The 15,529-nt window shown below is 39.7% G+C and overlaps 1 protein-coding gene across 2 annotated transcripts in view; it reads right to left on the bottom strand.

The window, feature by feature from the left end:
* Window positions 1-15,529, bottom strand: part of MYO9A (myosin IXA) — a 382,153-nt gene that overhangs the window by 93,282 nt on the left and 273,342 nt on the right. For both annotated transcript variants that reach the window (XM_019504515.1, XM_019504516.1), the window contains exons 12-15: window positions 12,884-13,005; window positions 10,600-10,741; window positions 7,739-7,934; window positions 1,611-1,730 (exon numbers count right to left, since the gene is read on the bottom strand). In XM_019504515.1, coding sequence (XP_019360060.1) covers window positions 1,611-1,730; window positions 7,739-7,934; window positions 10,600-10,741; window positions 12,884-13,005 — 580 coding nt within the window. The remainder of the gene's footprint in view (window positions 1-1,610; window positions 1,731-7,738; window positions 7,935-10,599; window positions 10,742-12,883; window positions 13,006-15,529) is intronic.

Below are 15,529 nucleotides of genomic sequence, written 5' to 3'. Positions count from 1 at the left end.
GGAAAAAAAAAAAAAAAAAAAAAAAAATCAATCAGGATTCCAAGTCTTTTATTTACACTACTAATAAACTACTATGAGCTATGTAATTATCTATAAGTGCCACTTAGACTTAACTTACTTAGGAAATTCAATGGCTGAGTCTATACCAGATTTTTTTTAAAGCTTGTCAACAGTAGTAACAATGGAGGAAAATTTGAAGAACAGTTTAGTATAAGATAATGCCTACAGGAAGAAGAAAACCTTTAACTCTCCCAGTTCTAAGATACTGCAGGAAGCATATGGGAGAGCTTTGTAAGACGAAGCAAATATTTCTGAACCGCTAACATGCAAATGCTGTACTTACCGCACATATTTCTACAATGTGGGGAAAAGCCTTTTGATGTTGCATTTAGGCATCTCCTTATAATAGCTTTAAAATGTGCATTTTAGAAACCAAACTGCCCTTAAGGATTGTTTAAAGCAATGTTCCATGCTCTGTAGATGCTGTTTATGTAACGTGAAGGAGGAATATAAAGGCACAAAACTTAAAATACATCATTTTCATGTTCACCTTCAAGTTTGATCCCTTTTCCCTGTAAGCAACAAGGTAGATCTGGAAACTGTATTATTTCAGTGTCTTTGTGAAGGGTCTGCAACTGAATGCAGATTTGATTTTTTTAAAGTGCAACAATTACATAGAGGTGTTTAATGAGCAACTAGCATTGTGGCATCTTGCAGGAGGCCCTATACATTGTTATAATGCTGCATCTCCATGCGCTGTTCCTTGTGGCAGGTGATGTTATGTTCCATGCTGCTGAACTCCCTTCTCCTCCCACAAGAGGAGTCCAGCCATAGCAATTAGTAACACAGGCAGAAGTGCCTGTTTTTTTTTTTTCCATGCAGGACTAGTTTATTATGTAATAAACAGAGGAGTGAAAAGAAAATGGAGACCAAGTGCATTTCTGCCCACCCATTCTAAAAAGGACTCTGCCCTACAGCATCACAATTTTTCACATTTAAATGAAAGACCTCGCAAATATATTGGCACCTTCTCCAGTTGCAGTTAGTATCAAAAGATGATGTTATGAAAAGGGAAAGGGACTACATCTAGTTGCAAATGGGAGGTAAAATTCTAGCTATATCAGGCATCCTAAAATCACACTAGAAATATTCCTACTGGTTCTGAAGTGCTCTGTGCTTGCCTTCGATGTTTTCATAGCCACCACAAAAAATGAATGGTATGAAAAGTGTTGCCAACTTCAAAATCCTGTCTTCACAGAGCAACATGTGAAACTATCAGCAAAATGGTTCCAGGTTTAATTCATTAAACCTGGATACACACACTGGGGGTTTTTGTCTAATTGGTTAACAGGATCACAGAATCCAGAGAGTCCATTCAAAATCTTTGTACACTAAAACTCTGCCTGAGAATTTCTAGTAGGAAAGGACTAAAAAACAAATCCCTTCCTAAAAGTGTCCTGTAATTACTTAGGATGACCTCGATGGGCTGCACGGGAATGCTCCTTGCTTGTATTTTTTTTTCCCCACCTGCCCCCCCAGAATGCACCTGGTCTCCATTTCCTAATGTGTGAGTGTCATGTCAGAGAGGATGGTGGGATATGGAGCCATACTGTACTTCTCCTCCTTGCATCTCTGCAGGATCTCTAAGCTCCTCTGATGGACTGGGTGATGGAGAAAGCTAAAACTATCCACACTTTTCAAAACCGCACATGGCACTGCATCATCATGCCCTTGGGAAGTAAAATAAAAACAAAAAATGGAGAGAAGAGAAAGAGATTATATAAGCAGGAATCAGGAAAGAGTAAAGAACAATGCTGCCAACTGCCCTAGTGATACAAGAATAGTTCAAAAACCACATTTTCTTCCTTTTACACACCAAAACTGTTATCTGTAGCAGTTATAACATATAGCAGTGACACAGGTTAACTGCAGTTACCTCATGACAAAGCTTTATGACATCCCACATACGATAAGGGAATGGGATTGTTTTAGGTCATCCAAGTCTAAGGAAACTACAAACTTACTGATTTGCATCTCTGCAGGCATGCATTATTAATTAGGCAATTCCTTGCCCTGTGATTGACGGGGTCTGATTTGCATAGTGACTGTATAGTTTTTTCTTGTTAACTGCACAGCATACCATTATTCAGATAGTCTCAAGGCCATTATTAGCCAGAGCACAATAATCTGTGTAATCACGCCCAGGTCATCTAAAAGACCACAAACCAAAACAAAACAACTGTAATTATACAACTTTCTACTCTTACTAGCTACATTTCTAGAAATCCTTTTGCTTAAATTGAACCTAAGTTGGTTGACTTCATCATTCCCCCACCTGTGTTCATGAAGAGGTCACCTCAAATTCTGGCCTGCCCCACTGCGTTACCTCGGATATTTCCAGTTAAAATGAAATACAAGATGCTTAACATCAAGGAAGGGAGAGGGGGCACATTCAACTTTCTTCACACGCTGAGAAACAGGGAGATTTCAGAAAGGCTAAAGTATAAAAACTGAGAAAGACTGAATCTAGAATGGGTGGAGGTCAGAGGTTAAGGTGAACATCTTTGTGAGGACATCTGGGGCAGTCTCTGTTGATTTAGGAATGACTGTATAATGAAATAAAAGCTCTACAGTGTATCGTCACGTAAAGAGGAAGTACCAACAAATAATCCTTTAAATCAATGAGCAACAGGGGATTATACTCTGGGATATGTCATGCTCCCATTTAAGATGTGATGAGGTCACTGACAAGTTATCTTATGTCAGTATAATATAGTGTAGCGTTTAAAGCTGCTGCATTAAAATATCAACCCCCCTCCTCCCCAACGCACACAGTCTGAACCTTTTAGAGGAATGCTGCCAACTATTGTTTTTCTGAAGTTTGACTACCATTCATTTTGTATTGCCGATTGGAAAGTTTGAAGATTTGCTTAGTCTTACCCGTGTGATTCTCTTTTGTCCACTTCACCATTCATGAATTAGCATTACAAATTTATCTCAGCCAAGCTAGAAATAGCCCTTGTTAGCGGAATACTGTAGCAGAGCCAGCAGAGGGAGACTAAGAGTTAGGAGCACAAATCCTTTAATCAGGCGTAGGATCTATGCTCTTGTCCAACTTGCTCAAAATAAGGGGAGGGAAAAAAAAAAAAAAAAACCTGCCAAAAAACCTGAGGAAGATTTATTGACTTTCATCCATAGGTGTATGCAAATTACCTCAAAACAATGCCTTTTCTTCTTAAAATCTTTAATGAGGTGTTACAATCCAAGGCAATAAATGAATGTGGAAGGTACCTTCCATTAGATTACAAATATCTCATAACCAGTCAAATTTGCATCCTAAATGCCTTGACAATGTCCCTCTAATAAAGTTCATTATGATTCAAGAAAAAACAAACCCAAATGTGTGCTTTTCATTTAGAATTTAACCTGACAGATAGAAAACTCAATTAGGAAACAACAAAGAAAATACAATTCCCAGAAACATTTCTCCCTGCAGCCACCTGCATCTTAACCAGTCTGATAATTCTTTTAGTTTTTAATTCAGAAAGGGGAAAGGGTTGGCAGCACTGTAAGAAACACCTATTAGACCAGAAGAGAAATGTATCCAACAAAATTCAGACAATTACATTGATTTGCTTCTACTCATCTCACTTGCAAACAAAAATGGCTAAGAGCTAAACTACAGGACTATGATGTGTGCACAAAGAAAAAGGAAATCTTCAGAGGGCAGGAATGAAGAGCATAGTTATTAACCCGGCAGCAACAATATTGGAAGCAAAGCACAAAGGTGTTTATATGCTGCTATTGAACATCACCAACGCAAAGAAGTATGGAAAGTAGGAAGGAAAAGCAGCAAAAACTAGGTTTTGCAAAGCCTGTTATAAAGAGGGCTGAGATTTTTCATGAAAACCTCCATTTTGGTACCACTAGCATCACTATAATAAACCTTCAGACAAGTATATTATTTCTGGCCTAACAAGGAAAAAGTCCCCAAATCCTGCAGACTCCAGAGCAGAAATATGCAGCATTTTCAGAACATCCTTTAAAACTGGGTTTTTATTGCATCTGTCTGAGAAATCACAGGAGAGCTAGACAAAGCTACCAGAGACCATAAAGCAGCATGCTACCTTAAAAAAGATGTAATATTAAGTAGTATGTTTGATTGCACAGGGGTGATATTGAGTGTGGGGGGCACATGGGGGAATGTTATCCAGTAACATTTCTTTGTTGTACCAGGTGCATTTGGTTCATATTAATTAAAGCCAGCAAGGATTAGTTGGAAAAGAAACCTGAAAAACAGATGCAATCCTTAGAGAGGAGTGCTGTTTTATGGGACAGCTATCAAGACAGGTTAATTTCAGGGCCTAAAAGCAGGAGTGCTCCTTTAACAATTCAAAGGCAGCAGTTGCCATAAATTCATTCACTGGATTATCAGAGGGGATTCTTGTATGTTATTTCACATAGCAGTGGACAGGCACCAGCCTCCAGTAACCAAGTATGTCACATAGCATTAAGGGTTGCAATCTTTTGGGAGCTAATGTACCAGTTTGCAAGACACAGCCGCACAACAGCGACATGTACCTTCTATTTAGCGATACCCCTGTTAGAACTTCATATAATTTGGGTTAAGCCAAAGCTTTGTCATAGGTTGGTTTGGATAACTGAATGGGAGGTGAGGACAGGGCCTCATCGTTAAGAAAGTGCTAAGTACAAAAGCCTGCAGCATCAATAATTGGGGACCAAAACTAACAAATTCTCCAGACAGTAGTCCCAAAGCTTGCCTATTTTATCATGTCAAAGCTGTTCAGTGCCCAGAGCAGCAGGCACCACTGACATGCTCTATGCTGGAACTAATTTTTAAAATATTCTTGACAAAAGAAGAGATTTCACAGGCAAGGAAAGAAAGAAAAAAGATCAACAACATAAGAGATCGGAGATGCTGCCAGTGGATCACCATTCCCTCCTTGGCGTGAATGCTGACACTACAGCTTAACAACGTTGGCTAGCTTCATTGCTTGTTAGGATAACATGTAAAGGCACCAGCTGAGATTGATGCCTCGTAATATGCTCTTCCCATTTCCAATGAATATTTCTATTCACAGCAGGTGTAGGCCTAAATAATACAGCTAAAAAAAAAAAAATCATTAACATGTGAAAGTGCCATCCTGCCAGTAGCATATCTGGAGCAGGGTGAGAGGGGCAACTGCTGGGTTGGCAGCAGTGACAGCCAATCTTGTGCCCACACTGGCTGTCCAATTAGCCCCCAAGGATGGTGCCCTGCTTGTCCACCTCAGTGCTACTGGCACTGAGTTCAGACGGAAGTATGAGAAGTCTTTTAAGCAGTGATACGCTGCTTATTCCTGCCATGATGGGGAAAAAAAATCAAAACTCCCAGAACTGCCCGAAAACCTAAAACTGTTCTTTTATACATGAACGAACAGTTCTCAACCAAGGTGCCATGGCACACTGGGTGCCTTGAGATCCTATCAGGGGTGGTGCGAGGGGGCACACAGCATTAGCACTGTTAGGTGTGCAAACATGATTCACATGAGAAACCCAAAGATTTCAAAGAGGAATCCATAGTCTTAAAAACCATTCTGCCCTATTGTGGTCTCCATTCTTTGCAACAGAAAAATTGCTGTATTACAAGGGAGTTCAACCTTTGGCCCATAGGCCAAATGCAGCCCCCCACAGCCACTGCATCTGGCCCACAGGGCTTGCTATGAGGTGGGAAATTTGGTGGCAGGGGAGCAGTGGCCATTAATACCGCCACCCTCCCCCTTGCCAAACCTTCAAACCCCAAGTTCTGCCCTGTTGGTCACAGCCAGGTCACACCTCCTTCCCTCCCCTCCTTCTGGATCAGGGGCCAGGCAATGCACCTTCCCCCCAACAGGGCCAGGCTGGGGCAAAGCCATATCTCCTTTTCCCCCACAGGTCCAGGTTGGAGCCAGGCCATGCTCCCTTTCCACACCGGGCTGAGCCACACTTCCTTTCCCCTGTCGGGCTGAGTGGCAGCTGCGCTGCCCCACGAATGCCTCCAAGTGGCTGGATGCTGCCAGGACTGAGCTAGCTCTGGTGCCAGATTGGGACCACTGGTGGGATCCGGCCCAAGGATGGATGGGGCACTGCCCATCTGGCCTGCTGGGCAAAAATGTTGAGCATAGCTGCTCTATTGTTTTTTGATTACAGAAAAATAAGTGAAAACTAAGAGCTGGCATTTTCTGAAGGGGGCCTCGAGTCTACCCAGGGGTGTGCTGTCTTGAGTCTAAAAGGTTGAGAATCACTGATCTACACATTGCTATATAGTTATATCGCTGACCCAATCTAGAGAGTAACTATTAAAGGACTCTAAAATGGCAGAAGTGATTGCAGAAGACAGAGAAGCTGAAGCAGGGGTTGAAATTAGCAGGGCAGTGTTTGAAATAGCTCTTGCTGGCAGAGTTTTAGCATATTTATTATTAATTTCTTAGGCAGCTTGCTATAGCCCAGCCAGCTATCCAGCTGGGATTCATAAAAGCGATTAAAAAAAATACTAGGGAAAGACAGAAACATTTTATAAAGGAGCAGTGGGTTGCACATGATTTCCTTTCGCCCCACCCCTTGATGCTAACATGGGATCTCAAGAAAGTCCCTGGTCTAGACTGTTCATCACAGAGGCTTCACAAGCAAAATTTATCTTCCCTGTGCCTCTCAGAATTACAAAGGACATTGTGGAACTTTTCATTTTCTCAACCCTGCATTGATATGTAAGAAAGTCTCAGGCTCATTTATCAGAAGTGTCTTTTCTATTATTCATTTGGGGCTGTTCCTCTCTCAACTATTCTTAACAGCTGAATGCTGGTTTTGTTTCCTGCTGTTTTGGGGGAATCTGACCCAGAGGCTTAGATATTATTCTCACAAGCACAGCAACTTGTGTCTTCTTATGTGGATGGCTTTTCATATCCATATATTTTTTCCCTGAATTTATTTGATGCATATCTTTTCACATTCCCAACTAAAGAAATGTAAAGACTAGTTCCATGCTTAATTTTAATTCTGTACTGACATTTCCCTGCCCATGTTCTAATTCCATCATGAATTTCAAGCCCTCCTGTGCTCAGAAATTAATAGTAATAGCCTGTACCTGTCTTTCAGGAATTGCTTTACATAAAAAAATGTTCTACAAGTACAGCCAAGAATTGCCTACCACAGCATGATGATGCACCATTACTTTCATTTAATTTACTGCCCCCCCATTCTGCATGAAAGTGAGTAGGTGGTTCTAGCTGACCGCTCAGCAATGAATTTTTGCTAGACAGGAGAATACTCTCTCTTTCAGCTCACAGGGTGAACAGTTTGAAAAATTACAAAGGGAAACGCTATTTTTTTTGCATTTTCAAGCTTCCTGCTAACAGCCAAAAAACAGAGTTCCCTTATTTTTGCTTCATAATGTTACGTTTCCATTACAATATCATACACATTTCCATATGAAGACATCTACCAAAGGCAGAATTCAAAGAGCATCAAGATGAAAAACCTTCTTTCCAAACTGTGCTGCATATGTTACTGGATCTGTAAAGCGCCATGCTTTTCAGAATCAAACCCACCCATAGCAATTCGTGATCTCCTAGGCATATTTGTTAGAAACAGGGGGGATAGGTATAAGCCAATTAACAGTGAAATACACAAAATCAGGGACTGTTGATAAATCTGCCTTAAAAATGGGCATGCGTGTAGAATCCCAAGATCTGCAACTTACCAGTTTTCTTCTCAATATATCGTTTTCCAGCTTCTCGAAAAGCGACCATAGCCCTGAAAAAAGCTCTGAGGACTGCCCAGCGGAATACAGCCACTGGATCAATCCCTATCATCCCACAGATGAAGGCATTCTTGCTGCTTCTCAGTAGGGCTACGATGTCTGGACGCATATGATCTGTATTTTTCTCCCGGAAATCCTAAGTAGAGAGGGGGGAAAAAGGCAGGGGCCTGGTAACCAGCTTCCTGTAGTCCTGCATGCATGCAGGTTTGAAGTTTGACCATTCTTGCAAGACAAATACTTGTTCAGGAATTTCTCACCATTCTTCTTCATCTGATAGTTCATAAAATTTTCTTGCTCTGAAAAACTCTCTCATCCTAACCCCATTGGTTCTATAAAGCAGACATTTTTAAAACTGGTGCTTGACTTTGCAAACTTTTAATGTCATTCTGGTATGTCTGTAAGCACCACAGCCACTGCCAACTATGCCATTTTCTGGAAAAACGGATCTAGATGTCAAATGGTAGCGTAGAGGAGAGGACTTAATATTCGTGTTGATGTGAATGTATATGAGGTCAGTTATGAAATAATGTGCAAGGGCGTTTTAAAAATGCCCAAGGACGTTAGACTTCTAATTAATTTCAACAGTTGAAAACATTATTTAATAACAACACATCTAATGTGAAAGATAATGCAATTGACTGTTTACCAGACAAAACACAGCTTTTCCCCAAAATCAAGTTGCTAGAAATTGGCATGTGCATTATAAATGAGGAAATACAGTAATAGCAGTGTCTGCCACTGCCAGAGGAAAACAAAAGTAATGCTGCAGTTCTGCATGTTGGGCTCCATAGCTGCTGACTTGGATACTTTCTCTCTCCCCAGCCCCCTCCCACAGAGTGCTATAGAAGCTACTACTCAGTAACTGCAACTTACCAGTATTTTTAAGGAAAGATTTTCTTTTTAATTCTACCTTTCAAAAACAAGGGACATGTCTAACTTAGGGGCACACTATATGTGAAAAAATATGGTATTTCTAATATGTACTATGTGAAAAATTCTGTTTGAGGAGTTCAAGAAACACGGCCCAAGAGTATGGCACAGCAATGCAATCCACTTTTCCTAGACACAAGGCACCACATCTGTATGGGGTTGGTACAGTTTAATTAGGATGATGCGTTCTTTTAGCAGAAAATCATTTGAATTGACAGCTGGCAATTTAGGGCATCAGACAAGTTAGAGTGACCTAGAAGGGAATCTCAACAAGCAAGGGAAGTTTGTAAATTGTATGCTTTGGTGTTTCAGCAGACACCTTCTACATAAATTTTGATGAAGTACAAAAGGTTTTGTTTTATACAAGGACTGAATAGATTAGATCTCTGCAAGGTTATTGGGCGGGGGTGGGAATGGAAAAGGGCCATGCTACACGGCATACCTGGATTTCTTCACTTCAAGACACAGGAAGGAAGAAAAATACTACCAGATATAACAAGAGTGATAATTTTGGGATCTGGCCCCAGTGTTTTCAATGCGTAAGCCAGGGGAGAAAGTAGGCAGGTACCAAAGTGGCTCTGTATCACTTCCCAAATCCCTTTGCCACCAGGGAAGAAGCAGCAAGAGGAACCACACTGGAATATCAGAAGCAGAAAGCCTATGGATCCACTGTCACTGCAACTGAGGAAAAATACTTGCTGCTTGCATACAACAATTTGAGGTGACCACAGTGCCCATGCAAGCAACAGAGTAGCAATCCAAAAAAGAAAAGAGTCCATATTCCAGTGCACTCCATTGCAAAACCCTGAATATCAGCAAATGAGCTGAGAAAAACCATGAAGCGCCAACCACAGCAAAACTGTTCTGGTATTAATCTTCTGTATCATCTAGTAGCTCTGGCTGTAACAAGGAAGGCATTTTATCATGACCCTGATAGCTAAACTTTCTGATGTCACACATGGTGAAGCACAAGTAGCTGATGGATTGATTTGTTCCCAACTTGACCCCAAGTTCAATGAAATCCAAAAACATGGAGGTATTGCCCCCAAAGTGCTGTAAGTACTTTTAGACAATTTTGATCACTGTCATCTTTTATTTAAAGGAGTTTCTACCTGGAGTCTGGGAATAGGTGTGAGGTATCAGGAGGGAAAGTGGCCACATCGTGATAGGAAAAGTGTTTCAGTACAGCAAAGATTGAGAACCACTGATCTATGTATGTGTAATACATAAAGTGTAGTAGACACTGTACAGACAATGACAGTTCTTGTTGCAACAAAACCACAATCTAAGGTCTAGTTTCTGCAAAGACGTACGCATGTGGTTAACTTTACACACTAAATTATCCTATAGGACATGTAATCTTAGGTCCCAGGTGCAAGCTTTGGCCTTTCATTTTATCCTCCACATTTATCCCCAAATAACTCTGTAGATGTGCCCTGTGCTCTCCATTTTTGTGTCCGCCTAAATAACACTCACAGGTTAGCAACTATAGTTTGCTTAAATCCAGGGCATTATATTGACACTATTCTCTGCATTACAACCATCATATTGTATAATGTCCCCCATGTAATAAACCAAATTAATCCCTACTGCCTTCTTCCTCCCCTTACTTCTAGCTACATCTCTGCTTCCTACTGAACATTTTTCTTCTAAATGTGAACTCTTCCCTCTCACCCACTCTTTTTCCACTCATCAAATCGCTTCCAAAAAGTTTTAGGAATAAATCATTTCTTCTGACCTCTACCTCACAGTAAAACAAAACTGACCTATTTTTACCTGTCTGTGCTCATACCCTTGGCACACTGGTTTCCAGTTTAGCTTGTAAGCATTTCAACTAATGTCAGTGTTAGTGAACAGCCATTGTGACTAACCTTCACGCCATATTTCACTTTTCCAGCATAGTGCTTTATGATAAAAGCAGGCTCCATCACAGCTGGAAATTCAATGTAAGAGTTCCCCTCGTGCTGACGTTTAAACTTGTCCAGTAGTGTCTGGTTTGTGGCTTGTGGAAAACTGAATAAAAAGGAAAAAAATTGAAGGCAGTTGTGAAGTCAGTCAAATCGAAAAACCCCACACTCTTATTGATAGACCATAAATTGGTAATAGGGAACATCCTGCTTTTCTTTTGCTGCAGTGACAGGTATTATACCAGCACTGACCTGCACTTGGTGTTTTTATGTGATATATTTGCTGGTAAAGCATTATGCAATATACATGTTTTTAGATGGAACTTCCAATTGCAGATACCTGGTACAATTAATTGGGTCCAGAATCAGTCAATTACAAGAGCATAATTAAGCCCGGAGTCAGTTATGTGCAATAAATGCATTCACAGTAAGGTGCTAAATCTCAACACCAGCAGATTCTCCCTATACCTGAAGAAGGGTGCTTGTGCCCAAAAGCTTGTAAAGAACAATTTTTCCAACTATTCAGTTGGTCTAATAAAAGATATCACATTTACCCAAATAACTTTGTTTGCCTGTGTCCGTAGACCAACATGGCTACAACCAACACCCCCAATACCTGCATTAATATGCACTTCAAATGTATTTCTCTTCAGCCTTCAGGCTCGCAATGTAGACTGCATGGGTACATGGCATATCTACATACCTAGGAACAGTAGCTTTTATTTGCAGCCATACCTTTAGTATTTAAGCTTGATAGAGCCAAATAAGAAGGAAATATTAAAATGATTGAAGGAATGCAAAAAATAAAGTCACAATGCCCACGTCCATCTCACACCAGTATCTCTCTTCTGAACTGAAGGGAGTTGCTCTCGATTTAAAGAATTATGAAGAGGAGAAGAAAATCAGAGCAACAACCAAGTGACAATCAACTAATGGCCCTTGGACATTGTGTATTAATTCCTTTTGACTGCAGCGAACTGAAATTGAAAAAGACCCTTTGCCACATTAAAAAAAATAGAAGAAAAAATGTAATTTTGTAAAACCTAATCTCATTTAACCTGTCGTTCAAAAATATTACCCTGACCTGGCCCCTGTATTTGTGTAGGGTCAGGATCCTTTGCCGGTGGATCTTTGCCTTGTTGTAGTGCTGACTTTCCCAATCTCCTGATCATTTGGGAATGCTCAGTATGTCATTTTTACTGCAGATCCTGAGGTCATTGGAGGAGAGTGGGGAGGGGGCAGGAGAACAGAGGTAGCTGAGCTGCCTGCCATGGATCAGGAGGGCAACTGTAGGTCTTTGGAGAAAGAGAATGGGAATCTCTCAAGTTAGAAGGTGGGCCCCATTCTTTATCACTTGGTCAGAGAAGCTGTGCTACTTATAAAACAATATGGGAGGAACTTTGCACATATATTCCTATTGAAGATCTTTACGATTTAGAAATTTATATTCAATAGATTTAGGCTACGCATCCCATGAGGCAGCCTTACAGACTATCTGCATGGGAAGGCAAGCAGAATTAACTAACACTGTGATTTTAAAATGCACTGAATCCCTGTGTGCATGCACATTCATTTAGAAATAAAATAACCTTAGCTCACTTTGGCTTAAGTTTGGAAACAAATGAATAAGGCCACTTTATTTCTTCATAACATTACTCGCACTGGGGCTTAAGGCACTTTCATTTATCCACTTGAAAGTCATGCTTTTAATTAATTTGGTTTAATTAATTTGTCCCCAGGTAGACATGACCCAAGACAAAGACATGGCAGAAAAAAGGACAGGGCTAAACAAAGGGTACTTTTGAGGTTCTTCCCCACAATGAGGATAATCTTTTAATAAATAAAGCTATTAACTAAAAATGTTAAAGTATGGTATTTCTAAAAACTACTAGTCTTGCTGTCTTGGAAGCAAGAGGTTAAATTAGGCAAATAATTGGAAGGGCTTTGAAATGATGACTGTAGAAACAGACATTAGGGATTTAACTTTCTCTCTAGAAAACATTACTGAGACAGATAAAACTTCAATTGTGTGACTGGTTTCTAAGCAAGCAGTAAAAAAAAAAAAAAAATAGGAGAGAAAAGAATTTCAGATGCTTCCCCTTAGCAGTATCAAGCTAAATCATAATCTCTTTCTCATTTAAATTTTCCATCTGACTCTCAAACAATGTAGGTAAAACAACACAAAGTCTTGGGTTTGATGGACACTTGATAGCAGTCATTGTGCCCATCAAAACTGGTTCTTGCTCACTTGCTTTCCTCATCCAGCAGGTGGAGCAGGCCCGTTGGTTTCTTGCTGATGAGGTTTATGCAGCCAGAGTTATCTATATAGTCTATGTTGTGCCAGCTGATGCCTTCAGCTCTATATTCCTCCTAGAAAGAGAAAAAGCAAGAACTGAGTTATGCAAATAAACTGGTTTTGAGCTTGCACAAAAACTAGAAAATTTCCCAAATGAAAGAGAAAAGCTAGCTTAGAAGACAAAGAGATTTAAATGATGCAGCCGAAAAATGAAGACGCAAAGGAAAGTTTAAGGTGTTCAACATGCCAAATCTTTCATGTGCACCCACGGAGAATTTTAATAGAACACCAAGAGATGTGTTCCCCAGACAAGAGCGAAATCTGAACATAGACGCTTCAACATTTCTGCTGGACATTCAGACATAACATCTTAAAATTACAAGGAAGGGCTGGCTCTTGGGATGATCCTCCACCAAGATGTTTTTCTTTGCACAAATTAAATACCACAGGACACCTTACAAATTCAAGCCCATCTAGTCTCTGAACTACTTTTGAGGCACAAAAGTGGCACTTTTAGATGGAAGAGATTGCCTTTGCATCTCAAAAGAAAAAGAATACTTATAAGCCTTTTTTCAAACAGCATGATTTTTTCAGCACAGAACATCACACCTACTGAAAAGGTACACGATGTACCCATCGCTCTTCCATGTCTTCCTTTTTCTGCCAGGCTATTCCAGCATTGTCTGATTTGCTTGCATTTCACTCATGGGTTGACTGCTCACATTTGGAGCCACCAAACCTTAGCAAAATAAACAGCCAGCACAGCTCAGCAGGAGATATGAGCTACTTTGGTCTATTTATTTAGATAGGAAAGTAAAATAAAAAGCCCTTACTGTTTCCTTGGGCCCTAGCAGCTTGGGAACATCCTACTCAGGACTGAAACATTGTCACAAATAAGAAATAATATCTAACCTTTGATATCATTCGCAACATATCACAATTTCAGTAGCTATCCCCTGCTTTGGACAGTATTTTACTGTTACGTTTGATAACCAGTCATGATCTATCCCTTTATTGGTATTGATAATGTTGGATGTTATGAAGGTGTGGGCACAGATCCTGAGCTGGTATAAAATCGGTTTTCTTTCATTGAGGCTCCAGCCTCCAGTTTATACTGGGAATAAGCAGAACAGATCCTTTTACAGGTCATATCCTCCACCTATTTACATCCAATAAGGGGCTGACTCCCCCACCTTTTGGAAAAAAGAAATCTCCTTTAAATTAAAAAGAGTATAAACCAGATTTTAAAATGAACCATTTACAGAACCCTGCTATATAAATAAATGCCAATGCATCTGGAGGGAAGTACATTTAGTCTTTTCATAAAGCATAATCTCCATCATATGTTAATACAGTAACCTTTTACAAGCTATTTTCTCTCCATGGTAGGACACATACTTTAACTGCAAAGCGTGTGCATATGCAGCTGCATACAACAACAAAACAGCAGAGAATCCAGCCAAGTTTTTACTGTTCTGTTGTGAGAGGTTTGATGATGACAGGGCTAGTCACAGAAACAAACCTGCCATACTGCTCCCCGGCAGCACAACATTTTATAGCCTTTCAGCTTGCTCGTATTGCTCTCTTATTAAAAATGTATGCTTTGTTCCTATGCTTTCCATATTATCACACACATCTTTAAGAAAAGGAACTTAATGTATATTTTAAAAGCTTTCTCTTAAAGGTGACCTGAAGATTTTTTTTAAATGAATTTAAATTCAGTACTCAGAATTTAAATTTATGTACTGAAAAGCCTCCAGTAACCAATAAAGATCATTTAAAAATATTGACTTCAGGCCCAATGTACAGTCACTTAATTTCTCTCTAGCTAACAATGCATGAAGGTATTCCTACACACACATACCTGCAGAGTTCAAAGCCTGAGAAGAACTGTGAACCCACCTAAACCTTTGGAAACAAACAATGGTCTTGCTCTGTTCCCTTGAAAAATATGTATGGCCTGCCAATAACTCCTAATATAAAAGTGATAGAGGCCATTAATTTATTATATCTCATGTATATACAAACCCATACCATAGGCGTATGTATATATATGTACCATCAAATAGGAGTTGTTATATAAATATGTTAGGTTACTGGCACTTTTAACAATGATGATACAAGCTTATTAAAGTACAAGATTTTCTTTGTTTTGTTCTGTTCTTAACAGAAGCTCATAAGATTAACAATTTTTATACGTAATTTTGGTTCAATATTACAGATGCACTCAGCCAACGGTGAAAACTTGTAGATCTGTCCAGAGCTCGCAAACAGTTGCAATTCAGCTTCCACATCCATTTATATTTGCCTTGCACTATTTGCAACGGAATTGGGGGTGGGGCAGGAAACAATTTTTCCATTTTATGAGCTAGTCCATAACTTGGAAAAGCAAACATTTCAAAATTTCCCGAAAACTGAAATTTTAAAAACAATTCAGTTCAGCTCAATTTAAATGTTTTCTCTGGATTTCAAGGTATGTTTTTAAAACATAATATCAAAGCCAAAAGAAATTTCAGTGATATCCATTCTAAAATGAAACTGAAAAACCCTATTCTAAAAATATCAAGGGGTTTCATTTTGGCCTCATCATCATGCTTC

The sequence above is a fragment of the Gavialis gangeticus genome, unplaced genomic scaffold (assembly GCF_001723915.1).
Source record: "Gavialis gangeticus isolate Ggan-Ray unplaced genomic scaffold, GavGan_comp1, whole genome shotgun sequence".
Taxonomy (NCBI): domain Eukaryota; kingdom Metazoa; phylum Chordata; order Crocodylia; family Gavialidae; genus Gavialis; species Gavialis gangeticus.
Note: the sequence above shows the minus strand (reverse complement) of the source record. Positions and strands in the feature narration are given on the sequence as shown.